This window comes from Lacerta agilis, chromosome 17 (genome assembly GCF_009819535.1).
Source record: "Lacerta agilis isolate rLacAgi1 chromosome 17, rLacAgi1.pri, whole genome shotgun sequence".
NCBI lineage: Eukaryota > Metazoa > Chordata > Lepidosauria > Squamata > Lacertidae > Lacerta > Lacerta agilis.
In genome coordinates this window covers 29267977-29295538 of record NC_046328.1, presented here as the reverse complement: position 1 = coordinate 29295538, position 27562 = coordinate 29267977, and the positions used below count along the sequence as shown (strand labels likewise).

General features: G+C 47.5%; 1 protein-coding gene and 1 long non-coding RNA gene across 3 annotated transcripts; both read left to right on the top strand.

The window, feature by feature from the left end:
• Positions 1–95: 95 nt before the first annotated feature.
• On the top strand, positions 96–26885 carry SLC3A2 (solute carrier family 3 member 2). Of its 2 annotated transcripts, none has more exons than XM_033174285.1 (10): positions 96–388; positions 15725–16186; positions 18343–18516; positions 18806–18906; positions 19736–19804; positions 20150–20214; positions 21679–21883; positions 22794–22937; positions 24683–24793; positions 25801–26885. In XM_033174285.1, the coding sequence occupies exons 1-10, from the start codon at positions 298–300 to the stop codon at positions 26146–26148; spliced, it is 1770 nt and encodes a 589-aa protein (XP_033030176.1). In that variant the 5' UTR covers positions 96–297; the 3' UTR covers positions 26149–26885. The 2 variants fall into 2 exon arrangements, with proteins under 2 accessions (XP_033030176.1, XP_033030177.1); XM_033174286.1 differs by lacking the exon at positions 96–388 and adding an exon at positions 14706–14979.
• LOC117061447 lies at positions 3726–5111 on the top strand. Its single transcript, XR_004428094.1, has 2 exons — positions 3726–3826; positions 4709–5111. It is a non-coding gene; the product is annotated as an uncharacterized LOC117061447 (long non-coding RNA).
• Positions 26886–27562: the final 677 nt, after the last annotated feature.

Sequence of the window (27562 nt, the reverse complement as noted above, 5' to 3'; positions counted from 1 at the left end):
TGGGGCTGAGATTCCCTATCTCTGTGATAGACACTGAACAGTCAAGTTTGTGCACCCCCATTCCCTGTCACTGCCTTTCCATTCCATGATAATTTTGCCTGTTGAATTTCTGTCTGCCCCCCCCTCCCCAAGTGTTGTGGGGAGAGGGGACCAACCAAAGTTGACGATTGTCTCCTGTCTTCTTCCATTTCGGTGTGGTCCCACCAGCCACTGCCAAGTCTTGTTTTCCCGCTTGAGTAGAAGCTTCCTTGGCCACTCTGGTTGCCACGGAAACGCGTTGGTCTTAGTGGCATCAAGATGGCTGCCGTGAGGAAAGGGGAGCTGGGCGGCGGTGAGACTCCGGACATGCGGCTGGGAAGGAGAGAGCTAGAGAAGGAGGGGAGACGAGGTAACTGTCTGCCGCTTCCGAAAGTAGCTTTTGCAGCCTACTAGCTGCCCCTTCTAACCTTGCATTTTGCATTCTCAGTACGGCCTCCCCTTCCGCTCTCCCCTTCTGTTCTTTCGCATTAATTTCTAAAACAACGGCGATAGAATAAAGCCCCCCTCCTTTCAGAAGTGTGGCACTCTGTGCATGCTCAAGGGGAGGCAGTTTCTTAAGCCTCTTGTTCAAGCTGTTCTGTGGTTTGCAAAATAATAACCTTGTGGGCCCCTGTCCAATGGATTTCATGTTGGGTCCATTTTTAATCACCCGACCCTCTTCTTCCTCTCCTAACATATATAGGAAACCCTCCCAATTTGATAGTATTGTTAATTATAAGGATTTTTCCTGCCCCTTCTCAAAAAAACCATAGAATAGTAGTCAGGGGTCTTTTAGGTGCTCCCAGCAGCAAACAGCCCCCCCCCCCCGAGTCTCTCTCTAGCTTCACAACACCCCTGTGAGGTAGGTTAGGTGGAGAGAGGGAGGGAGGGAGAGACCAGCTCAAGGCCACCCAGTAAGCTTTATGACTGAGTGGAGGATTTGAACCTGGGTCGTCTGTCAAGCAATCTAACCTTGTTGGTTTAGCACAGGGGTGGGGAACCTTTTTTCAGGCCCAGGGCCGCATTTCCCTTCTGCGCATCTTCCCAAGGGCCACATGACAGTGGTGACGGGGGCCAGAGGCAAAAATGGCTGGAGCGATTAATGTAGATGTTAGCTTTGTACAACAGGATAGCTTCTTCAGGCATGCTCCCCTCTCTGTCCTTCATCCAGAGCTGTAGCTAGGTGATCTTGCACCCCTGGCAGAACCGTCCAGATTGTGCCCCCTAGCCACGGACAAATTACCTCTTCTTTCTACCTTCCTTCCAACCCCCCCCCCCTTCTACCCATTCAATTCACCCTGTATTAAAAACCATTTCCTATGAGACAATAATCAATATTTATATTTATGGACATATTTAAAGCCGATTTTGCACCCCCTATATCACCTGTGCCCCTGGTGGGGGCCCACCTTGCCATCTGCTAGCTACGGCCCTGCCTCCATCCGGGCAAGTGCAAGGCATCGCCAAAGTTCAGAGGCACATTTCAGCCAAGCAAAAACACCCAAGGGTATCTGTGTATCTGAAGAAGTGTGCATGGACACGAAAGCTCATACCAAGAACAAACTCAGTTGGTCTCTAAGGTGCTACTGGAAAGAATTTCCTATTTTGTTTCACCCAAGGGGGTGCGAAGCAGAGCTGGAGATGGGGTGTGGCGTGGCGTGAAGATAATTCCAAGGGCCAGATAGGGTTAGAGGGCTGCATTTGCCTTTCAAACCCGAAGATCCCAACCCCAGTTTAAACAGTATGCAAGTTAAGAACCATATGTTTTCTCTTTCCTCTCCCTGTCCTTTCCATTCTGGAAAATGGCAGCAACTCCCCCCCCCCTTCCTGCTACATCACATTCCCATTTTGGGTGGCTCAGTTGATTTGAGCCAGCCGTTTGGACCCCCTCCTCTCCTTCCCCCCACCCCACAAAATAGACCACGCTTTATTTTATTTTAAATTGTTCCAGGGTTTCTGTGCAGCCCCTCCCTAGGAAGCTGCAGAAGAATATTGCTGAAGTAGTCTTAACACTAGGCCAAAGTCCCAAGTCTCACTGACCTCGACAAACCCAAAGCATTTTGCTGAAAGCGTTTAGGTCCAGTTGGATTCAGAGTGATGCAAGTCACTCAGATTAGGGAGAAGAAACATAAGAAGCTGCCTTATACTGTCTCAAATCCTTGGTCCGTCTTGCTCAGTTCTGTCTACACTGACTGGCAGCGGCTCTCCAGGGTTTCAGGCAGAGCATCTCCCCCGGCCTGACCTGGAGATGTCATTGTGCAAAGCAGATGCCCTACCACTGGAGCTAAATCCTCGCAAAGAGAAACCCAGTACACCAAGGAAAAGGGTTCTAAGCCTAGCTTCCTCCCTGATGTGCTAGGTTTTTTAATGTGCTGGGAATATTGCTTTTAGGATATGAGGGAGCATTTAGCAATGTGAGTTATGGAACTGGTACAGTCCAGACACAAATTTACCACTTCCAGGCTCTGTGAATCTTGAACTCTGCCCCCACTCTGTTGTGCCAGGGATTGAACCAGGAATCTTCTCCTTGCAAAGCCCCTGAGCTATGGAGGGGGCACCAGTTTGAGAGGTTGCAGTTTAGTGGCAGAGCCACTGTTTTGCATGCAGGAGGTGTTTAAAATAAGAGAGGGGTTTTAAGTTTATGCATGGTGTAAAGCAGGGGTCAGCAAACCTTTTCAGCAGGGGGCTGGTCCACTGTCCCTCAGACCTTGTGGGGGGCCAGACTATATTTTTTGGGGGGAGGGAATGAATGAATTTCTATGCCCCACAAATAACTCAGAGATGCATTTTAAATAAAAGGACACATTCTACTTAATGTAAAAACATGCTGATTCCCGGACCGTCCGCGGGCTGGATTGAGAAAGTGATTGGGCCGGATCTGGCCCCCGGGCCTTAGTTTCCCTACCCTTGGTGTAAAGAAAGTGGATTGGAAGCAGGTTTCTCCACCCCCTAACCTCATAATACCAGAACCAGGGAATAGAGAACAAAAAGACGTACTTTCTTCACACAGCACGTGCTTGGTTGCTCCCACAAGAGGCATTGATGGCTAACCAACTGGGATGGCTTTAAAGGAAGATTAGAAAAAGTCATGGAAGATAAGGCTATCAGTGGGTGCTAAGCCTGATGGTGATATTCTCTTGCCACTGTTGGGGGCAGTAATGTACCTCTGAATACCTGTTGTTGGGAATCACAAATGGGGAGAGTCGCTGTTGCGTTTATATGCTGCTGGTGGGCTTCCCATTGGGGCATCCCTTTGGCCACTGTGAGAACAGGATGCTGGACTAGATGGGCCTTTGGCTCCAGCTGCTATGTTCAGAAGGTGCAAGGTTCAGTCCCAGGTATCACAGGCAATAAGGTAAGAGAAGCCCCTTTATAGCTACCACCAGACGGAATAGACCCAGATATAAGCCAAGATCTGACCCAGTACAGTATGTCTGTACCAAGGAACTGGATATCCTGACATCCGAGACAGGCACTCAGATGGATGCCCTCGTTGAACTCTGGTCCATTCACTATGCAATCCTAGCCTGCTCTGAGTTAAGTGTTTGTGTAAGAGAAACACCACTCCAAAATCTTCCACTGAGAGCAGCTGCCTCACTTTTTATCTTGATGGGGTCACCTGGCTCAAGGATGTGATCTTGTGGTACATCATTCCAAAGAAATATGAGCCTTTTTTCCATTGATTTTTTATTTATTTTAAACATGCTCAGTAATAGGCGTGGTATTTCCAGATCTCCCTTGAAACCCCAAAGACTTGTAGATTTCATTTTAACATAGGGTTTCTATTTGTCCAGTTTCAAACTTGCAGGTCTTTCCTTTTTTTTTGTTAAGAATTTATTGGGTTTTAATAATAAACATACACAAAATACAAACACTACAAAAACTACAAAACAAAATACACACAAACAAAACACACATTTATCCATCCTTATCCTTTTTATAATCCTTAGTTATGGACTTCCTCACGTCCTCTCTTCTGCGTTCATTTCTAATCTTCTTTAGTAACTTTATAACATTGTAGAATCTTCTTTCTCACACCTAATCTTAATCTTACAATCCTAAACAACAAATCTCAAATCTTATTCTTATCAAACTAAACATTACATTACATAACTCAACTTCTTGTATCCTCTCTTAACTTAACTTCTAATACTGTAGCCTATATCTCTTCTGATTCCAATTTCAAATATTAATAAATCACATCTTATCAAATACCTAAGTGTTTCTTCCAGTTCTCGTACACCGTTTTCCCTCTGGTTTCGGAATTCCGTGGTCAGCCTTTTTTCTATATCCCCTTTAAATATTCATCCTTTACCCCACACCCCTCCTGTCCATCCCAACCCTTGCCTTTTCCCTTCCCATCCCCCACAAGTCCCCCCCCCGAGTCCACCCTTTCCAGCTCCTTCTTGTAGTTCTATTATTTCCATCATGTCCAGTTTTAAACTTAGTATTCTTCGTTGTAACTTCTTCTTTTCCAGATTGTAACTTTCTTCTTGGTAGATAGTTACTCTGGCAACGTCATAAAGTATCTCTTCTTCGTTCTCAGCTGCATATTGCATTTTCCATAATTGTTGTTCTTGAGCACTTGGGCTCACACCCCTAGCGCTCTCTATTCTGTCCAGTCTGTAGGCTCCCAGCCTCTCACCCCTAAGGAGCTTTCCTTGTTTTTCAACTTGTAACAAACTTGCAGGTCTTTCCATCTCTCTTTCCAATTTATTTTATTTACTCATTACAACAAATGCAAATACTGTTAACCTGGACAGTTTTTACTTAGTTTGATATGTTTTTAATAGTCCAAGAGACCAGTGGAGATGGCTTAATTGAGTCAAGAAAGACGACTCAGAAATCATTTTGAATGCTTTATTACAACATAAAATATTATTGGGACATGCACCCCTAACACCAGTAATCTAGTATATTTTGAAAAGTTGTTTCTCAGTTTGCAATGCTTCAGACACTTCTTAAGATATCGTAACAAAATTTTGTGTGATGGTTCCTGAGATCGAGGAGCCAGTTTTCATCTATGTTTCTATACAGTTGGGTGCCATTTTGAATCAAAATGGCAGACTGGACCTTAAAAACTTCACTGATTGTAACCACTGATTTCAAACTGCTCTGTTTGTATGTATGTATGTATGTATGTATTGTTTCTAAAAATTCCAAAGCAACGTCAGCTCAAAGGCTGCTAATTAACAAGAGAAGATGTGCTTATACACATTCAAATCTTAAAATACACTGGATGGTTGATCATCAGACCACCAAGTGGGCACAGGTCTTACCTAGTTAAGGTGGATGTTAATTGAAGAAACATCAGCTACAGATAGTGATGAGTTGGAATGCTGTCTCATAAGTCCAACATTGTGTTAGAACTCAATAAAGCGCTCTCTTCAGGGCCGCAACCTCGCACGGTGCCCCCAAACATACATTTTTAGGCAGTGTGAAAGCACGGCCCTGAAAAAAAGCATGTATTTTGGGCTCCGTGATCTCATGCGGGTCATGTGAGTCACACAGGAGCATGGACAGAAAGACGTACATCCCAGTTTTGGGACTTGGCATGTTGGAGGGTTTGGAAATACAATTCTCAACACAGTGAGAAAAGCTATGATAAAACAACATGTATGCCTGCTTGCTCAGCTCTTGAGGTGCTGTTGATGAGCAATTTCAAGGGCCCTCCAGCACCTGCTCACCTTCCTTTTTACTATATATTCAGTTTATTATTTATTCAATTTATATCCTGCCTTCCTTCCCCGAGGAGCCCAGGGTGGCAAACACACAAACAAGAAAACAGTTCAAACATCTTACAAACAATTCCAATTAGGCTACAGGCTGGGAAAGTCCTCTACAGTGGTGCCTCTGGTTAAGTACTTAATTCGTTCCGGAGGTCCGTTCTTAACCTGAAACTGTTCTTAACCTGAAGCACCACTTTAGCTAATGGGGCCTCCCGCTGCCGCTGCGCCGCCAGAGCACGATTTCTGTTCTTATCCTGAAGCAAAGTTCTTAACCTGAAGCGTTATTTCTGGGTTAGCGGAGTTTGTAACCTGAAGCGTATGTAAACTGAAGCGTATGTAACCTGAAGTGTATGTAACCCGAGGTACCACTGTACTTAAAAGGCTTGTTGGAAGAGGAAGGTCTTCAGCAGGCGTCTGCCTAATATTTAACAAGAAGGACACCCACAGGGTGGTTGTCATGATACTAAAAGCCAGATTGTGTGGCATCAACCTTTTGATAATACTTTATCTGCAGGAGGCCCTCACCTGCAGAGTGCAGTGGTTTGTTGGGTATGCAGTGAGACCAGTGCTTTTTTCCAAGAAAAATGGTGCTACAACTCACCATGAAGTTGTTACAACAAGTGGCCGGGCGACTTGGGGCAGCCCTGAACAGATGCAGGTTTGACAACAACCATGTTCACCACTCACGGAGATGCTAAAAACTACTGCAAGCTCTCTCCCTAGATGGTTTGGAGGTCGCCCCGGTTCTGGTACAGGTCAAATAAATGCGCCCCCGCCTCCCTCATTCTCTTAGATTCAGGCAGGTGTCTAGGGCAGCTCGGAAGGGCCCTTGTGCAAATGTGCACGTGTGCAACAGTAGAGGCCTGGCTGGAAAGCTCAAAGCCCGACCCTGCTACACGGGGACAGAAAAGGAAATACAAATCGGCCCCGTGCCGTAGCTTGACCAATCATGGCTAGGAGAGGCTAAGAGTTAGGTGGAGTCATATATTTTTAAAAGTGTAGCCTCTCATGTGCGGGCCAGCTTCCATTATGACTTTAAATGTTGGTCTGGGGCTTCTCAGAAGTCCGTAAAGGCAAGAAACGGGCGGGGGGAGCACCAGCCTGCAATGGCACCCACTTGAGAAGTGCCAGAACTGCTCTCTGGCATGCTCTGGCTGAAAAAAACAACAACACTGGGTGAGACCATCTTTCAGGTATCCTGGTCCCAAGCTGGGTAGGGCTTAACACACCAAACCCAGCACCTTGAAGCTAGCCAGGTGGCTGATTGACTATTTGTCAATCAAGGGGGTGATCTTCAGATAGAGGCCTGCACAAAGTGGGACCGATGACGAACCCCCCAAATTTCCATTCCTTGGGTGTCTGCAACTGTATTTCTAAGCCTTCACTGCACGGGGGCAGGAGGGAAATGTGACATCTGTTCTGGGTTTTTATTACTGTTTTGATTCTGAGAACTAGCGCATTTTGGCGGCACAGCCGGTTCTCGGATTGCTTGCTTCCCTGGCACTAGGCCTGCCCTGAGTGTGATTCGCAGCCTCTACAGACAGCACAGCAGTGGTACACTAAGGCCTCATCTGCACGATACTTATAAAGCAGTATCATACCACTTTATACAGGCACTGGTTCCCCCAAAGAATCCTGGGAACTGTTAAGATTACCGAGAGTACTTAGGAGACCCTTCCTCCCCGCAGAAGAGCTGCCAATAGTGGTTTAGCTATCAATCTCTCTTCCCAGGGAACACTGACAATTGTAGCTCTGTGAGAGGAATAGAGGCATCCTAACAGTACCCTTAACAAACTACAGTTCCCAGAATACTTGGGGAAGCCATTACTGTTTAAAGTGATATGATTCTGTCTTAAATGTATAGTGCAGACAAGATCTAAGTGATTGTGGCAGAAGTGATACCAAGGGGGGGGGATGCAGGACAGACTGAGGCTACGTACACACCATACGTGTAAAGCACACACGTCCCTCAAGAATCCTGGGAACTGTAGTTTGTTCAGGGTGCTGGGTGTTGTAGCTCTGACAGGTAAAATAGAGTTCCTAGGGTTATTGGGGGGAGTGTGCTGTGTGGTGTATATGCAACTTCAATGCAAACTGGGCTGGAATTTGAACCAAAGCTTATTGAGCTTGATTCGACTCATACACTCTGCTGTTTAAGAGCGGTTGATACTCTTTCCCTTTCCTTCCAATCCTGCAGTAACGGGCCAAAGTTTAAGCCCTGAATTGCTGCCAAACAAAGTTCTGCGCCCAAGGACCTTGAGTTCCGGGGTTGGCCCAAGAAGGGGGAAGAACGATGCTGGGAATTATGGCCCTGCTCTTTGACCACTAGAAATCATACTCAGCGATTTATCTGAACTCAGCATAGTTTCGGGCCTATTATTGTATTCTTAAGGACTAGAATCTTGGGAGTTTATTAATTCAGGAGGTTGCGTTCTGCAGTACTGATTCCCTGCCCTTGGCACAGTGGGGCTGCAGAAGCATGAGAACTGAAGTAGGTCTGATTTGAGAGCCTGATCTTACTGCCTGGGATCCTCTGCTGGATTCCTTTGCTGGAATAACCGGCCACAGTGGTTACAAAACAGTGGGAGGCGATGAGGTTTCCTAACTGCAATGTTGTTGCCAAAGCGAGGGAGCTCATTTGCCTTTCTGGGGCAAACGCGGATGGGAAGGTAACATCTCTGACACAGATAAAAAGTTCAAAGTTTGTTTACAACTGCAAGCATTTTTCAAACCGTTTCAGCTCAGTGGACTGGTCTGTGGCCAAAGCATTCAGCTCTTTTTGAACCATAGGGGGTGGCGGGGGGGGGGGAACGGACTCATGCTGCTCTCTGGCCAAGAGTGCCTTTATCTGTGTGAACTCGAGTGAGTCTCAGAGGGATCATGCAACAGGAGTGTGTACCACCGACCATTAGAGAAGCAGATAAACATGCGGCAATAACATGACACTTTATTTTCTGCAGCCTGGCAAGGACCCAGCCTTTCTGCTTGTTCCGAATAACATTGAGTGGCACAACAACAGGAGGAGGAAGGATTCTGGGAATTCAGGGAGGAAGATTGTATGGTGTAAACACACTGGGGGAGGACAGCATTTAATGCAGGGAAAAATAGGGTCACCAGAAATTCTGTGCATCACCCACATTCAATAGTCCATCTTAGCAAGAAGCATTAATAGAGGTGCATTGCAGCCAGGCAAGAACACCCAAGGAGGGTGCAAGGCAGGGCTGGTGTGAAGCTGGGGAGGGTGTGAGGCCCGCAGAGGGCCAGATAGAGAGGTCTGGAGGGCCACCTCAGGTTTCCCTAAGTTCCTTTTGCCTTCCAGGGGTTGCTGAACTGCAACTCCTAGCACTCCCAGCTAATGTGGCCAATGGCCAGGGACACAGAGAATTGTGGCTCAACATCTGGCAAGTTAAATGGCCCCTACACACCTGCCCTAATTGTGGCAGGTATAAAAGACACAAGTGCAGGAGCATATTTTAAAAAGGCAACTGACCATCTTTTAGCCGTGTTTCCAACAAGTTCAGTGCCATAAACAAAATGGGTGCTCTTAGACCTTCAGTAAAATCCAGATATTTAAATCAAAGCAGTGCCCTGCCCCACACAATGAGGCCCCACATACTAGCATCATGGTTAATCCGGCTCTAATAGCTGCTAGGCCCTGAAAAGGACAACCAGAAAAAATGACATTGTTATGTGTGCCTTGCTTTATCCCTGCTTTGAGATGCCTGACTGCTCCGATGGGATTTCAGATCTGGGATTCAAAGCTGGCTCGGAGCCCAGGCCTTTATAGAGGCTACAAGATCTGGCCTGCAGGCCGGCCTCCTTCTCAGCAACGTGGGGTGAGAAGCACGTGGATCCCTTACTTAGCTCTGGGGCAGCCTCACCCCTGTTGAGGCTTCCTCCCACCTCTCCTCCTCCTCCAGCCCTGGGCTGAACACAAGCCTGAACGTGATGGAAGCCTGACCCAAATGTTGGACAGGTATTTGATGGAAATCAAAAGAGGAATGGTTGGAGTTGAAGAGTCTTGGGAGTGAGGGTGCTCAGGAATGAGTGCCCTTCAGGAGTTGGGAGAAAATTGCTAAGGGGAAAAAAGAGGAGATTCCATTCTGCCAGCATTCTTTGCCCAGGTCCTCTAGAAATAAGATATTGAGGTCCCGTGGTTTCTCCCTTGGGTTGACAAGCCCAACTGGCTAGAATGTTTATATTTATTTCAGTAGTGTAAGTAGTTAAGATTTATACCCTGCTTTCCAACAATGTGGAGCTGACGAAAAATCAGACATGTTTGTTTGTTTGTTTGTTTGTTTGTTTGTTTAGGATTGCCATATTTCAAAAAGTAAAACCAGCATTTTTTTAGTTAGGAAAACCTCCAAAATTGTTACTTGCCAAAGATCCAGGACAAACTGGTGCCTTCCAGAAATTCCCCCTGGAAGTCCCTATTTTTTATTATTGTTACCAGTCACTAAGTTTATACAAAAGGAAGTTTTAAAGTGACTGAACTGGATAACACAGAAATTTTAAACAAGAAAACATTAAAACATAAATACAAAATCCATAAAATGTGCATCCAGTAAGACATTAAGAAAGCCAATCCACTCTACTAAAAGATGAGCAATACTTTAGGCGGCATGTGCGTACAAAATACAAATACAACCATTTTTCATAATATATAATGTTGGGGCATGGAAGTGCTATTCCACGCCAGCTGATTACTACCCAGACATGCCTTGGTTCATGATGCCAGTCAGGGGCGCCATCTATTCATTTTCAATGAAGAGGCCGGGGCCCACCAATGTTTTGCGGCAACATGTACACATGCCTTAGAGCATCAGCACAACATGTCAGCACCATAGCTGTCAACTTTCGGATTTGAAAATAAGGGATCAGCAGTCTCACCTATCCCGGGGACAGTCACATGGCAGTGGTGGGCGGAGCCAGAAGCAAAAGTGGGTGGAGCAGCAATGTAAACTCCATATTTGTACATTGTGAAAGTACAGTAGTTCCTACATACAGACATGTTTGCCAAACCTTCAAGCAAGAGGCGTTAATTATCAGAGTTCAAGGTCACATTCCTACCAGGGAAAACCACAGGCTGCGAAGCAAGGCCAGTGAGAATCCACCCACCCACCCCCCGCTAACCCTATTGTCTAGCTGAGGGGCTGGGCAGCAGCTGATAGGGGCTGATGGAGGGGGCCAAATACGGCCCCTGTAAGCGCAGGAAATGGCTCCCGCTTGCTTTGAGGCTGCAAGGAGACGAGGTCTTCCCAGTCCCTGGCCAGCAGGGGGAGGGGGAGGAGCTGCTTCCTTTGAAAAACGGGAAATTAAAGGGATATAAAAAAATAAGGGATGGCAGCAGGAAACAGCTTGAAATAAGGGAGTTTCCCGGGGAAAACGGGATACTTGACAGCACTGATCAGCACGCCCCATAACATGTGAGTGACATCAGCACGCCGTGGGAGACTAGGGTTCAAATCACCCACTTAGCCATGATGAAACCCACCTTGGGCCAGTCACTTGTCTCTCAGCCGAAGCTACCTTACAGGGTTACTGAATCGCCTCTTGCTGGGCTTTTTGTGTGCACCAGCCCTTCACAAATGTATGCAGGTCTGTTAGATGTACAAAATGTCTTGTGTGGTTGAGGCACTGACACCCCCTCCACCAGTTTAGGTGTCAGGATGTTTTGGCGGGGGGCGGGGGGGGGATCCACTTAGCTAGAGGGGAGAGGGAGGTCGAGTTAAAAGAGCCAAAGTCTGCTTTCAGTCTTGGCTTGTCTGAGAGTTGTTTACTGCCCTAGCAATGAACATTGGGATGGGGGAGGGAAAGAGAGAGGGGGGGGGAGAGAGAGGAGGACTGGAGCTTTGACAAGTTTTGCTGAGTCAGGCGATGCGGCTTAAGGTGGAAGACACACAGCGGCTGGCTTCTTGCTGGGGGGAAAAATCTTATTTTTTCTTCCTACCAAAGGAATTCCAAGATCAGCTGAGGCAGCGCTGAGCCTGCACAATTTCTGACAAGCTAAGCACTGTAAAGAAATGATAAGATGTTTGGGGCTTTCTTTTCTTATTTTAGGGAAGGGAGGAAAAGGCAATTGTGCTTGGGAGAGACACGATAATGAGATTATGCATGGATTATAGATGGTTGTTATTTTCAGGTGGGATTCAGTCACATGTCACCAAATTCATGTTGCACAATTATAATTGATTGGGAGGTCTTGCAACACAAAACTGCTTTTTGTGATAAGGAAGGGGGAAATGCACTCAAAAGTGTGTGGTATAAACTTTGCTTTGTCTCAACAGTCGTCTAACCTTAGAGGGTTTTTAAATAGTTTTTTTTTTGGGTTTAATTAACAAGGATCATAGGAAAAATAAATGATAAAATAAAGAGACCAAGTCTTCTCACGTCGTTTGTATATCACAAAAATAGCATTAAAATTTTGTACTAATATCTGCAACAAATGCGTCAAGCCTTAGAGGTTTTAAAGAATATTCAGCAGTTTCTAAATGCTTTAACATAAAACGAATAAATAAAATAACCTCCCCACAAGCAAATCAGGATGAATGCTGATTAAACAGCCACCTTCATCTAATCTCCTATAGGAATCTGGCTGGTCTCTGTGAGAACAGGATACTGGACTAAATGGGTTATTCGCCTGATCCAGCAGGCAGGCTTATATTCCCCTGCAAACAAATCAGGATAAATGCAGCAGAAGGCATTTTTCAATCCTAATTTCAGCGTGGCAGATACTCCAGGAGAGGCCTCTGTGGGTGCATGTGTGCCCACAGGCCCACATTAACAACCTCTGTGTTCTAGCCTCTGTGTTGTACAGGATCCCTGCACGATTTCATGCCTGCTGCCCACTCCTCAAAGGAACATTGTTTGCACTTGAAAGCACCCAATTTAAGGCAGGGAATAATCAGTTGCTTCTTGCAATTGTCCCAAGGCGGATGTCTACACCTTTGATCTCCCCACAGATGCCGCCACAGAGGCTCAAAGTCTGACATTGACTCCCGCCCTCTTCGTTTCTGGTACAGTTCTGTCTTGGAGCTGAAATTATATAGGAAGGAAGGATCTGAAAATTGCCCCCACTTTCCTCTTCCCACTTTTGCCTTGCCTGAGCAGCATAATAATGGAGCACTGAATGATGAGAAACTGGCTGGGAAGTTATTTCCTTACTTTAATTGTTTAATTTTTGTTACTTATTTACTTCCTTCCTTTTAACAATTGATAGAAGGTCCTCGATCTGGGATGGGAAGCCTGCAGGCCTATGCAGCTCTCAGATGCGAAAAAGTTCATAAAAGGACAATTAAAAGTAATCAAGGGGGTTGGAGCAACCCCTCCTTGAGGAAACTTCCAGGGCATTTTAGTTGAGAAGAAAGGCTAATGTGCCAGTGGAACATGTTGTTGTTTGTTGTTGTTTAGTTGTTCAGTCGTGTCCGACTCTTTGTGACCCCATGGACCAGAGCACGCCAGGCACTCCTGTCTTCCACTGCCTCCTGCAGTTTGGTCAGACTCATGTTGGTAGCTTCAAGAACACTGTCCAACCATCTCGTCCTCTGTCGTCCCCTTCTCCTTGTGTCTTCAATCTTTCCCAACATCAGGGTCTTTTCTAGGGAGTCTTCTCTTTTCATGAGGTGGCCAAAGTACTGGAGCCTCAGCTTCAGGATCTGTCCTTCCAGTGAGCACTCAGGGCTGATTTCTTTAAGGATGGATATGTTTGATCTTTTTGCAGTCCATGGGACTCTCAAGAGTCTCCTCCAGCACCATAATTCAAAAGCATCAATTCTTCGGCAATCAGTCTTCTTTATGGTCCAGCTCTCACTTCCATACATTACTACTGGGAAAACCATAGCTTTAACTATACGGACCTTTGTCGGCAAGGTGATGTCTCTGCTTTTTAAGATGCTGTCTAGGTTTGTCATTGCTTTCCTCCCAAGAAGCACGCGTCTTTTAATTTCGTGACTGCTGTCACCATCTGCAGTGATCATGGAGCCCAAGAAAGTAAAATCTCTCACTGCCTCCATTTCTTCCCCTTCTATTTGCCAGGAGGTGATGGGACCAGTGGCCATGATCTTAGTTTTTTTGATGTTGAGCTTCAGACCATATTTTGCGCTCTCCTCTATTACCCTCATTAAAAGGTTCTTTACTTCCTCCTCACTTTCTGCCATCAAGGTAGTGTCATCAGCATATCTGAGGTTGTTGATATTTCTTCCGGCAATCTTAATTCTTAATTCTTTTGAGGGAAAGAATGTGCCCCGAATGTATTTTAAAGGCGCAATGTGTACCCAGCTCAGGGACAGCCAACAAAGCTGAACAACAGGCGAAAGGAAGGATTTATTCACACAGCTCATAGTTAATTTGGAATTTGTTGCCATGAGAGGCAATCATGGCCACCAACCATCCAAGAGTGACCTCCTAAACTTATAATGGTCATTTTCTTTCTTGCATATTGCATTTTGCTGTATTAAAATTTGACTCTCATAGAAACATTGCGATGCGATACAGTAAAATAAATGGTATAAGAAACAAAAAAAGCAAAAAAAACCCCACAAAATCAAAAATGTACACGAATACTGAATAGGATGGACGTGCTCTCTTTCATCTTCAATCGCGAATCCACAGAAACGCTGTGGATCATCAGATGAAGCTCACTGGCTGCTGCTGGTTGCCCGTGGACCAGAGTTTGAGAATCTCCAGCCTAGCAGCATCCCTGTTGGCTGTCTCCTCCTGCAAAGCATCCCTTAGGTTCTCACCAGCATGAAAGCTTGGCTGGAACCTAAGGCAGTATACCTCAGTTACAGGTAGGTAGCCGTGTTGTCTGCCGTAGTCGAAACAAAAAAAATAAAAAAAATCCTTCCAGTAGCACCCCAGAGAACAACCTCAGTTAGCAGATACCTGGCTGGGACAAACAGTGAGGTGGGCTGCCATGCACCTTTATGCCTCGCGTGAGTCCCCAAAAGCATTTGGCTAGCTGTTCTTAGAGGCAAAGAGAGAGAGAGAAATGGACTTATTGTCCCAATTTTTTGTTGCGGGGGTGGTGGTGGTGATACGTACTCAAACGCCTTCGCCATCGTGAGGTTGGCGAGGCAAGCTCTGTTCCACCTTAAGAGCCGGCCTGGGGGAGCCGGGAGGGCGGGGCGGGGGAGGAGGCTCCGAGCCTATTTTAGCTGCCGGCCGGCGAGGCTTTGCTCAGAATCGGATCGAACCGGATTTCCTCGAGGAGCCAAGTGCCGGATCGTTCCAGGTAGAAATTGGAGAGGCTCCACCTGCCGGGCTCGCTCCCCATTCCCCTGATTTTACACCCGCTTCTACTACGCACTAGATACATCTCTAAAGTTGGTATCCAGAAAGCGGATAAAGGCAGAAGGGAAGATCTGGGTTACGGGGAGGGGGTGATGGTGGATAGGGTCCGAGGGAGGGGGGGGGCAGCGCAACGCCTCGGTAAATGGAGCTTTATGTTCAAAATCCCCCTTTCCCTCTCCATAGGGTTGCCATTAGAGAGCGTGTGAATTTTACCCCTTATAATAGGGAGGGGAATGTATTTGGGGTTAATGGACCCAGGGATCTAATAGGGGTGGCATAGTGACTGCTGCTAAGGTTTTTTTTTGGGGGGGGGGGTGTCTAGTCTGGCATACATAAGGAGGTATTTCTGAAGAGGGCTTTGTAAGGGGGGATTTACTAGTATCCAGGAAGATAGGCAGTTTTTTTGAGGGACGGAGGTTTAAAAATGGACTTTGTCTTAAATTTCTAAAATGAGAGGTTCTAGGGTTTGAGCCTGCTGAAAGGTTTTCTGTTCATTGTGGCTGCCTTTGATGAACCCTCTCAGTTGGATGCATCCAGGAAGGGTAGCCCAGAGGCAAACTGGTCTCTCTGGAAGATGGGTGTGATGGGTCAAGAGGAGCCTTTTCCCCAGAAAGGCCTTGTGAACTAAGGGGGCTCCCTCTGCTCCCCCTCGATCGCTTCCAAACCGCCTGCTTCCTTTTCCCCAGGTGGCACCATGACATCCCCAGGTGTAATCCCCGACACGGAGCTCGACATGAAAGATGTGGAGCTCAACGAGATGGAGACCGAGAAGCAGCCCATGAACGCCTCTTCCCCACTGGCCAGCTCGCCGGGCAGCCTGGGCGAGAAGAATGGGGTCGTGAAGGTGAAGGTGGCCGAGGAAGAGGAGGAGGAAAGCGCCATGGTGGCCAAGTTCACTGGCCTCTCCAAGGAAGAGCTGCTCAAGGTGGCCGGCACCCCCACGTGGGTGCGCACCCGCTGGGCGCTCCTCATCCTCTTCTGGCTGGGCTGGCTGGGCATGCTGGCAGGGGCCATCGTCATCATCATCCAGGCCCCCCGCTGCAAGGACCTGCCCAAGCAGGAGTGGTGGCAGAAAGGTGGCATCTACCGCATCCAGGACGTGGCAGGGTTCCAGGACTCAGCAGACGACAACGTGGGCGACCTGGCAGGTGGGTGCTGCAATGGGGGGACGGGACGTGGGGGGTCTTTCCTCCCCACAAGTCCTAGCTATTCCTTTGTAGGGGAGGGCAATGGCTCAATAATTAAAGCCTTGAAGGTCTCTGGTTCAATCCCCAGCATCTCCAGGTAGGCTCTGGGAAGCTGCTGCCAGTCAGTGTAGACAGCACTAAGCTGGATAGACCCAGTGCTGTGACTCTATAGGAGCCGGCTTCCTATGCTCTTAAGGACATTCTGTTTGAAGGGTTGTGGCTCAGCATCGGAGCATCTCAGGTGGGTGGGTGAGATACCATTGTTTCTAGATTCCCGGCTTTCAAAAAGAAAAAAGAGCAAGTATCTAGCATTTGTAGAACCTGAGATGTGAGACAAAAAGTACAAGCACTATTTTTATTTTTGTGTGTTCAGAAACCAACCTGATTCCCCCCCCCCTCCCATCTGCTTGGAAAATTTATTTCGGACTTGCAGGTCCAGACATCCTAGTAGTAATGTGATGTAATTAATGGGCGCAGCGCTTGTGTGAATGCCAGTCAAGGACGCTTCCCTGTTCACTCAACGGCCTTGAATGCCTGGGAGCGGGGGGGGGGGGAACCCACCATGAATATCTGCCCACCATGCTAGTTGACAGGGTGTTGTTGCTCAGAAGTAACTGATCTGCTGTAAACAAAACTTGAGAAGGTTCCTGGAATATAACCCGGGACCTATGCTTGCCTGCCCTTAACGCACCCTGCCTATTCCTCTCTCCCCTCCACTGCAGTCAAAACAGCTATTTTTCAATGCAGAGTTGCTGGCTAAGGTCATTGCAGGCAAGTCCGCAATGAGGCTTCTATGGCTCTGAAAATCGCCTCCTGGGCAGTTCAGGATCTCCCTATTGGGCTTTTCTTGCTGTGCTCAGCAGCGCTCTGAGTACATGTGATTAGCAGCTGCCTCTCCACCCCCCCCTTCCCCTTTGCTCGCTGCCCATCGAGAAGACTGGTACCAGCCAGACTTCCCTGTGCCAAGCAGCCGGTTCTATCCGGCTTTGAAGCAACCACTGGCCTTTGTTTCATCAGTTCCTGACGTCAGCGGGACGCTGACTCAGCACGGAGGCGGCTGGCTGGGTAAACGATTCGCAGGGCTCCACTTCCTTCCTTTCCTGCACTGTCTCACCCTGACCCTGCTTCCTGTGAGGAGATCAGGCAGATAGAGCCTCGTGGCTGGTTGTGTGAACCTGTGTCCTTATTTGCTCAGCTCTAAGTGCTTTTGGGGGTTGGGGGGCACCCAAAGCTCAGGAAGGGCTTATTTTCTCCCTCACAACATCCCTTTGAGTTTGGAAGTTTGTTCCCGGGCTAGTTATTAATTAATATGATTTATAATAAATACAATAGAATAAATAAGAAAAGCTGGGCTAGGAGCAGATTCTTCTTCATCATCATCATCATCATCATTATTATTATTATTATTTGTTAGTACCAAAGTTTATATACTGTAGATCTCAGGGTAGTTCACAACATAAAATTACAATATAAAAATAATAACAAAAAGAAACCAATTACACAAAATAATGGTACCACTCTGTTCTGCCTTGGTCAGACCACACCTGGAGTACTGTGTCCAGTTCTGGGCACCACAGTTTAAGAAGGATATTGACAAGCTGGAACATGTGCAAAGGAGGGCGACCAAGATGATCAAGGGTCTGGAAAGTTTTATCTCTACAGCACTGAGGGCTGGAAGGCTCTGCTGGATTTCTTTATTTACTCATTATGTTTACGTTGCACACAACTGCTGTGCTCTGTTGCAAAATGGGAACCATTGCTAGTGTCTTCCAAACAAGCTATGATTTGTGTAAGTCAATGTTTCCCAGTTTGGATGTAACAGGAAACTATGGTTCCTGACTCAAGTCCCTGCTCACACAAAAGGAGGGGCAAAGTTCGTGTCAAGGAGCCACAGTGCGCGTGCATATTCTGGCTTGTAAAGTCAGGATTTGATCTTCTGAACTCTGCTTATTAAGTCTGTGGCCATAGTTGGGGCTGTTAACTCTGCTGGCTGAGTCCTACATCATCTCTGGAGCTAGAATTGAGCATGGGATCAACTGTCTTGCTGCACTGGCCGCCCAACCTTTATTCCCCCTTCCCCCCCCCATAACACCTTTGCTTTCTTCCTGTTGCTCCAGGTATGAAGCAGCAAATGGATTATTTAAGTAAACTCAAAGTGAAAGGTTTGGTGATTGGGCCTCTCCACGTCAATCCTGAAAACGACTATGCCGGAACCAACCTCAAGGACATTGATAAAAGATTTGGGACGCTGGACGAGTTCCGGGAAGTCCTGCAGGTGGCAAAGAAAAAAAGTAAGGGCCAAGTGTAACCACAACAGCTACTAGCCATTGCTCTGCTTCTGAATACTACTTTCTGGGAATCACAAGGGAGGAGAGGTGCTGTTGTGCTCAAATCCTGCTTGGGGGCTTCCTGTTAAGGCACCTGTTTGGCCACTGTGAGAACAGGATACTGGGCTTTGGCCTGATCCATCAGCCAGGATCTTGCTCTTATATCCCTTGCTGCGGTTCCGGGAAGAGGTCCCTGCAGAAGTCGTAGGAGTCACCTTTCTGACTTGTGATGTGCCTTGCCTCTCTCTTTCAGGCTTGAAGGTGGTTTTGGATCTGACCCCCAACTATCACAGCCAGTCACCTTGGTTCAGCCAGGAGATCCGTCTTAACAGCGATTTTCAGGACAAAATGAAGGTGAGGGAGGAGTGAAGAGAGTTGCTGCTTTCTTGCCCACCCCCAGGTCTAAGGTTCCCCCCATCTGATTAATAATAATAATAATAATAATAATAATAATAATAATAATATGCCACCCATCTGACTGGGTTGCCCCAGCCACTCTGGGCGGCTTCCAACAAATGATATAAAACTGCAGTAAAGCATCAAACATTAAACACCATAGAATTGTAGAGTTGGAAGGGACCCCAAGGGTCATCTAGTCCAACCCCCTGCAATGCAGGGCTATGCAGGTGGCCTATATAGGATTTGAACCTGTGACCTTGGCGTTATCAGCACCATACTCTGACCAACAGACCTAACTGGTTTGAGTCTAAATACTTTAGATCGAACTTAAAAACTGAAGAAGTGTGCATGCACACGAAAGCTCATACCAAGAACAAACTCAGTTGGTCTCTAAGGTGCTACTGGAAAGAATTTTTTATTTTGTTTTAAAAACTAAACTAACCTGTAATTGGTCACATACCCCAATCAACTTGGGGTGGTGCACATAGCGTTATTGGCCTTGCAACAATCCTATAAGGTAGCCTGAAATAGATTGTTTTCCCCATAGCCGCCCAAGCAGCCTTCATGGTTGAGGGAGGGGTCTGAGCAATGGCCTCCTTAATGTGAAACAACACTCTTGTTCCTTATAGCAGGTGGGCCTAAATAAAACTAAATTCACCAAAGGCTAATTAGCAGGGACTGAGTGGGAGGAATCAACCAACACAACAGGATTTGGGATTTTTTTAGTGACCCTTGAGGACTAACTGCTTGTCTGGTCCTGTTTTCCCCCCTTTCCATCCCTCAGGAAGCAATTACGTTCTGGCTGGAGGAAGGTGTCTCTGGGATCCAGATCGGAGGCGTGGAGCATTTAAATGTACGTGGTGAGCCCATCCCAACCAATCTCCATTGATTCATACTTTTCCCCACCCTGGTTCAGGGCACGAGCACTTAAGGGACAAAATAAGCTGCTATTAAAGAGTGGTGGCCTCCTCTTGTCAGATATATTGAGGCTGTTTTTTCTTTCAGTGGGAGGGACTTTTGGGTTGTACAGAGTGGAAGCTCAGTGGCAGGACACCTGCTTTGCATGCAGAAGGTCAGAGTAGTCATAATGCTGCTTCCTGCATTCCTTCCTGTTTGGGATAGTGGTTGTGGGGTGGGGCTTGAAGTTCCTGCCCTCTACGTGCCTCCGTCTCACTTGCCCAACATGTTATTTCCCCAGGACACCCAAATCCTGAGTGAATGGAAGAACCTGACGGAACAATACAGTGTGGATGACCACACCAGGTGGGTACCTCCCCCTAAGACACACAGCTTCCTATTCTGATCCCCCCTCCTCCTTTAAGCTCACAAGCTGTACTGCATTTACATAGTGACTTACATAAGAAAAAATAAAATAAAAAATTCCTTCCAGTAGTACCTTAGAGACCAACTAAGTTTGTTCTTGGTATGAGCTTTCGTGTGCATGCACACTTCTTCAGATACACTTCAGATAAGAAAACAAAACCAAGTTGATAAATCTGTGCCAAAGCAAAATATCCTTCTGCCACACCTCCCCCCGGTTTTCTCTTAATTTTTTTAAATTCTGCATTTTGCTAATAATGAGTGTAGGCAGGGGTGCCAATTTGAATACAATATTGGGGTGCCTAAGTAAGCCCTGCCCTGCATAATCGATCATGTGATGTGGTGCACGGACACCTTTTGAATGGCAATACCCATCAACTTTGAGGGGGCCTGGTCCCCTCAAATATTTTACTGGGGTGCCGAAGACCCCTCAGCCAGGCATAGGCAACCTTCGGCTCTCCAGATGTTTCGGACTACAATTCCCATCATCCCTGACCACTGGTCCTGTTAGCTAGGGATCATGGGAGTTGTAGGCCAAAACATCTGGAGAGCCGAAGGTTGCCTATGCCTGCCTCAGCCCCTAGGAGTTGGTTCCTATGAGTGAGGGCTAAGATGCCATACAGGGCACCGGAAAAGCCCCAGTGGCTTCTGAGCTTCTACTGAAGACATGACAACCCCAGGCCTATTGGATCCATATTCCATTTAAAAAACGAAAAGCAAAAACCCCCAGCTTCTAAACATACATGGTGTAGTTGTTGGATTATGACCTGGAAGAAAAACCAAGGTTCAAATCCCCACTCAACCATGAAGCTCACTGGGTGACCTTGGACCACTCACTGTCTCTCAGCCTAACCTACCTTGCAAGCTTGTCGTGCAGACAAAATGGGGAGGCCCAAGTATGCTGCCTTGAGCTCCTTGGAGGAAAGGTGGGATACACCAAGCATCAAAATATATCTATATAATAGAAATAAGAAAGCACAGTAAAATCAACTGTGCTGTGCTTGGCCCACTGCTTGTGTCACCTTGATGTCACTCAGCTGCCTCCCATGGTGGTCATTCGTTTGAGCCATCTCTCAACGGTGTCTGGTGGGGCAGAAGCAGGAGCCCAGCAGTAAGCGTACCCAGAGCCAATCCACAGGCACAGCCAACTAATTCTAGTTTTGCCCTTCCTGCTGATTTCTGCAAGGGCAGCACTGAGACTAAGGAGAAGGAAGCTGAGAGGCAGGGCCACCCCCATCCTGGACTGGGTGTAGGCAGGAAAGCAGGCAGGTGGGGGTTGGCTGGGGGCAGACAGATCGATGGGGCAAGTTCTCCATTTGCCCTAATGGACCAGCCTCCACTGATCTCCATCTCTCTCTCTCTCTCTCTCTTTCTTTCTCTCTCTCTCTCTCTCTCCTTCTCCTGCAGGGTGCTCATTGCAGTGACACGCAGGCAGGATGCCGAGGGCATCTTCTCCCTCCTCAACGAGACCACAGGTGTGGATCTGCTGAGCAGCCAGTACCTCCTGGGGCTGGTGAAAGACGGCCAAGAAAATGGCACACGAGGGGAAGTAGCCGCCAAGATGATACGCCAGTACATCCAAGAAGCTGGAGACAAGTGGCCCAGTTGGAGTGTGAGTGGCAGCCTTGGAACCAGACTGTGTGGTTGCGTCTGCGTACGCGTGTGTGGGAAAGAGAGCAAGAGGAGTGGTTGGCCACTGTTTGTGGCCTGTGTGTGGTTGGAAGCAGTCTTGCGCAGATGGTGAGGGCAGCTGGATAAACTTGCCCCAGCCCTCAAAGGGCTAAGCTGACTGGGCCCCCCGCCAGGGAGTGGCTGCTTTTTTTGTTTAAGTTAACAATGTTATAAGGGATGCGGGTGGCGCTGTGGGTTAAACTATAGAGTCTAGGGCTTGCTGACCAGAAGGTCGGTAGTTCGAATCCCCGCGACGGGGTGAGCTCCCGTTGCTCGGTCCCTACTCCTGCCTACCTAGCAGTTCAAAAGCACGTCAAAAGTGCAAGTAGATAAATAGGTACTGCTCAGGCGGGAAGGTAAACAGCATTTCCATGTGCTGCTCTGGTTCGCCAGAAGCGGCTTTGTCATGCTGGCCACATGACCCGGAAGCTGTACGCTGGCTCCCTCAGCCAGTAACGTGAGATGAGCGCCGCAACCCCAGAGTCGGACACAACTGGACCTAATGGTAAGGGGTCCCTTTACCTAACAATGTTATTATCACGAAACTCCTACCACCGGGTCTCGGACAAGCTCTACACGGGCCTGGATGAAGGGTTTGTGTGTGTGTGTATGTGTGTATGTGAGAGAGAGAGAGAGAGAGACTGAGAGAGAAAACCCAGTGGAAAAAAGAGTTTTTCTGTTGCCTGCCATGCTTGCATTTGCTTGCATGGAATTTCAACCATCGGCCCTTCAGCCACATATGGTTGAAATCGTGTGAGTTAAATGCAAGGGTGCCACGGGTGAATTGAAGGTGAGCAGGCCATTCTAACCCAAGCTTGATTGGATGCTGACTGTCCATCCTCCTCCTGCAGGTGGGAAGACCCGACGTTGGCCACTTGGCCTCTCCGATGGGCGAGCCTCTCCTTCGCCTCTTCCACCTGCTGCTCTACACGCTGCCAGGGACGCCCTTCACGGACTACGGAGATGAGATCGGGTTGCGGGACCTGCCGGGACAGGTAGGGGTGCAAAGTCAGGGTCTGGGTGCTTTGCTGACGGGTGGAGGGGCAGATATGGTGGGGTAGAGTGTGTACTTCACAAGCAGGTTTAGTTCTCTGTGTCTCTGGGTAGGGCTGGCAGTTTCCCCCCACCTGAAACCCTGGAGAACTGCTGCCAGTCATTGTATATAATACTGAACTCAATGGACCCAATAGTTTGTCTCTGTATAAGGCAACACCCTGTAGTTCTAAGTAAGATGCAAGCAGTAGTCTGTGCAAGGAACCTGCATGTCCTTTGCTTCAGGCAGCAAGGTCTGTTTGTTCTGTTGTTGTTGTTGTTGTTGTTGTTGTGCAAAGGGTGTGTGGGAGCAGGAAGGGTCAATGAGGCTCAGGAGATACGGCAGGAGATACAGCAGCAGAGGGAAGTTTTCGGTTCTTTTTTCTGGTGGTTTCAGGAAGCTAGATGGGCCCATGATCTGATTCTATACAAGGCAGCCCAGTGGAAAGGCACCCGCCTTTTCATCAGCCATAGGCATGTAAATGTGGGTACACAGTTTTTGAAGACTGGAGAGAAACCAGAGAAAGTGCTTGTTGTGGGGGGAACATGGGGAGCATTGAAAGGTGCCGGGAGCTTCAATGTCCCCCACAGATGTGCAGGAGAGGCATTCCTTAGCCCCTGCTGCTGGATAACCCAGTTCTTGCCAAAGGATTGTAGTTTTCACTTTATGAAAACAAAAATCTTGGCAGCACAGCAAATGCATTGCAAAGGGGCCTGCTGTTTCTGGAGTTCCCATGGCTTCTAGCATGAGGTGCACAAACAACAGCCAGCTGCTCTGTGGGCGGATGCTCAAGTAGCAATATCTCTTTGTTTGGACCATTTTAAGGCTTGCTCTGGGTGCAGGGAGCAGATCCTGAGTCTGTAACATGCTGGAGCTGGTGAAATACCTGCAAGGGCAGGGATGAGGAACTGTGGTTCTTCAGATGTTGCTGAACACCCAGCTCTCATCAGCCCCAACCAGCAGGGCCAATGGTTGGGGAGGGTGTGAGTTACAGTCTGGCATGTGGAAGACGACAGGGTTCACACTGCTGTTCTGGACACATGTCTCAGCCAATCAGGGATCACATATTAAATGCACTTACAGAAAAGTAAATCAGTGCTGGGGGTCCTGTGCACCTTGTCTGATGGTCAGGGATCTTGGGAGTTGTAATCTGTGGGGCATGGATTCCCCCTATCTGTCTTAGGGGATCAGATCTGGCCCAGTGGTGGTCTCCCCACTGCATAAGAAGAACCCTGCTGGATCATGCCAAAATCCCATCTGGCCTAGCATTCTCCTACCACAGCAGCCCAACCAGAGGCCCTTATGAGAGCTCTCAAGCAGTACCTGGGTGCAGCCGTAACTCTATCCTCAGGTTTGATTCCCAGTAACTGGGATTCACAGGCACGATGCCTTGGACAGTGGATAGAGAACATAGCCATCATATTCCACCCCACATCATATATAGAAATGCAAACTTTTGTATTTTTATAATGTGTCAAGCTTCTAAGGGGCAGCATGGAATCTGAGCAAATTAAATGGACAAAAACATTACTTATATTTGCATTGTGGTTTTTTGGACTTGGAAATTCAGATTTCTTCCTGCAAAACACTGGCGGCGGCGGTGGTTTTTAAGGTGCAGCAACGGGTCGTGTGTGATGGTTCTTGTCTTTTTCTGACCCCCCCCCCAAGTTGCACTCATGCTAATAGTAAGTTCTTTTCTCCCTCCAGCCTGCAGCCTCCAGTGTCATTCGTATGCAGTGGGATAATTCAGCAAACTTTGGCTTCTCGAAAGCAAATCAGCAGCAGGTTAACACAGCAGCCAGCAATGTCACTGTACAGGTGAGTTGCAGGAGTGATGGGAGAAATGTGGGTGGCTCTTGCTACTAATTTGCAAATTATATGGGGACACATGCCAGCATGTCACAAATAAATATATCCCCAAAATACTCAGCTTAATGCCAACAAAAACTCCATCTAGCCTAGCATCCTGCTTCTGTGGTCAGCCAGATGCTCCCATGAAGCTCACCAGCAGGGCATGAAGGCAACAGCCCTCTCTTGTCATAGGAACATCAGAAAGACTCCTTGTACTGAGTCAGGTCGTTGGTCCATCTGGCTTTGTATTGCCCACACTGACTGGCAGCAGCTCTCCAGGTTTTGAGGCATGCGGCATTCTCAGCCCTCCTGCAGGGGCTGGGGATCGAACCTGGGTGCAAGGCAGTCTCCTCTGTTCCCAAGCATTCTTCTCCAGACAAAGTCCAGCCAGATAACTCAAGAGCCAAGCCCAGTGTAGTATAGACCACTGGTGCCAGTTAGGTCATTTTTAGACTTTGGACTTAACCGTCCAGCATGGAGGGCCTCTGGTGCTGATGTCTGCCCATGCCTTCACTTACCTCAAAACTGGGAAAATCTGGCCCTGCTGTGTTTGGGGCTCCCTCCTGCTCATTCTGCTGAATTGGGGCCCTGGACTTCTGCCTGAAAGGCCTCCTTTGCAGGCACCATCGAGCAGGAGAGCTTTCTGTTGCTGCTTTCCCCCAGTGCCTGGTAAGCAGAGGTTTAAGCTGCATACACACCATACATTTAAAGCACATTCACCTTCCTCCCTGCAATAATCCTGGGAACTGTAGTTTAACACACACAGCGCTACAGTTCCCAGCAGTACCCCTAGCAAACTGCAGTTTCCAGGATATCTGTTTGCTTGTACTTACGGTAAGTTTATGGTGTGTATGCAACTTTAATCGCTAAGATTTTTAACCCTGGTAACGCTAGAAGTGGTTAATGAATAACTTTCCCCTTGTCTCTCTCCTCTCTCTCTTTCTTCCCCTACCCCTTCTGCACAATCCCTGCAGTCACAGAACAGCGACCCGAATTCGGTCTTGTCGTTCTTCAAGCAGCTGAGCGAGCTGCGGGGGAAGGAGCGCTCCCTCCTTCACGGCGAATACACAGAGGCTGAAACCAACAACCCGAGTGTCTTTGCCTACTTGCGGGTCTGGGACCAGAACAAGCGCTACCTAGTGGTCCTCAACTTTGCTCCCAGGGACCAGACCGTCTCCATAGTGACGACCCCTCCCCTCCCAGACGAAGTGACAGTGGAGCTCAGCACGCAGCCCACGGAGGAGAAGAAACAGCTGAGTGTACGGGAACTCAGGCTGGCTCCGTCGGAAGGGCTTCTGCTCAGTTTCCCGTATGTGGCCTAGTTTGACTTGTGCCTCCCCCAACCTGACAGGGAGAACAGGGTCTGTGCAACTGTTCTTGGAAAGGAGCAGCATCTGAATTCTTGAAAGGGCGCAGTTTTCACAGCATTCTGATCTTCCTCTCTCCTGTATCACCTGAATTTTTTTTTAACATCTGTCTCTTCTCTCCCTCTGCTCCCCTAATTCCTTCACTCCTTGTACATTCCTTGACCTGCCAGTATTTGGAAAAAAGAAACTTTTTATAGTAGGAGGGGGGAATATGTGGACCCTCGGGATGTTGTTGAACTCCGACTCCCATGATCCTTAGCCAGGGTGGCCAGTTGTTGGGTAGGATGGGAGTTGTAGTTCAATAACATCTGGAGGGCTGTGGGCGGGGTCCCTCACCTGTGGTGTAGAGCTTAATGTCCCCACCACCACCGGATACACTAATTAACATGTCATGTGTTTGAACAGAGACTGTCCACGGATCCAGTTTTGATTTATCATTTCCACATGGTGTGTGTGCTTGTCATTTGGCTGGGCAGCTTTCTTCCTTGAGAACTGACAAGTAAAGTTATATGTTTTTGTCCAAACTACATGCCCCAGCTCCTTCTAAGCCTCTGTACTTAAAACTTTGTGGAATGTATATCACTGCAGGCACATAGTGTCCGTGCGAGCCTGTCCTGTTCGTGTGCCTGTCCTGTTTGCCAAAACTGTTGTGAACTGGTATGGAATGAGTTTAATAAATTTCTCTCTGCTGACTCTTGTGGTTTCTGTTCAGAATGGTAGCATTTATGCATGTGCACAAAGCCTCTTTCAATTCCCCTGGTAAATCCCAACTCATTCAACAGCACAGTCGTCAGTGGCAGGGGTAGAAGTAGTGCAACTGCCCTGGACTTACCCCCTCAACAGCGTGGGACCAGGTTACTTAAGGGTACCTGTGCTCCTCAGATGGGCCACCACTGAGAGTAAAGCATGCTTAGATTGTACTAGAAACCAGTAATCTGGAATCAATTATCAGCCGAAATTAGACAGGCACCCAAGTGTCTTGATGGCTAGTTGCCAACTGGATATGTTTTGGTTTAAGAAGTCTTTCTTTAAGGAGTGACCCAGCCATTTATGGAATATTAATTTTATATCTTGTTAAGATTTTTTTTAAAGAGTTTGTAGGAATGGTATTCATTGTTTGTTGTGCTTTGATGGCCTCAGGCTGTGACACGGTTTTATACATTTGTAAAAGGGGAGCATACATTTGTAAAAGGGAGCATAATAGCTGTAGCTAGATAAAGGATTGAGTCTGATGGAAGCCCAGCCAGATGGGCGAGGTATAATAATAATAATAATAATAATAATAATAATAATAATAATAATTACAGTGGTACCTCGGATTACATACGCTTCATGTTACATACTCCACTAACCCAGTAATAACGCTTCA

What these genes read in the sequence shown, in the direction of transcription:
- SLC3A2 (XM_033174285.1), top strand. Translation starts at nt 298, where the DNA reads ATGGCTGCCGTGAGGAAAGGGGAGCTGGGCGGCGGTGAGACTCCGGAC. An exon ending in TGCGGGACCTGCCGGGACAG is followed by an intron (nt 22,938 to 24,682) that starts GTAGGGGTGCAA and finishes TTCTCCCTCCAG; the next exon opens with CCTGCAGCCTCCAGTGTCAT. An exon ending in CCAGCAATGTCACTGTACAG is followed by an intron (nt 24,794 to 25,800) that starts GTGAGTTGCAGG and finishes CAATCCCTGCAG; the next exon opens with TCACAGAACAGCGACCCGAA.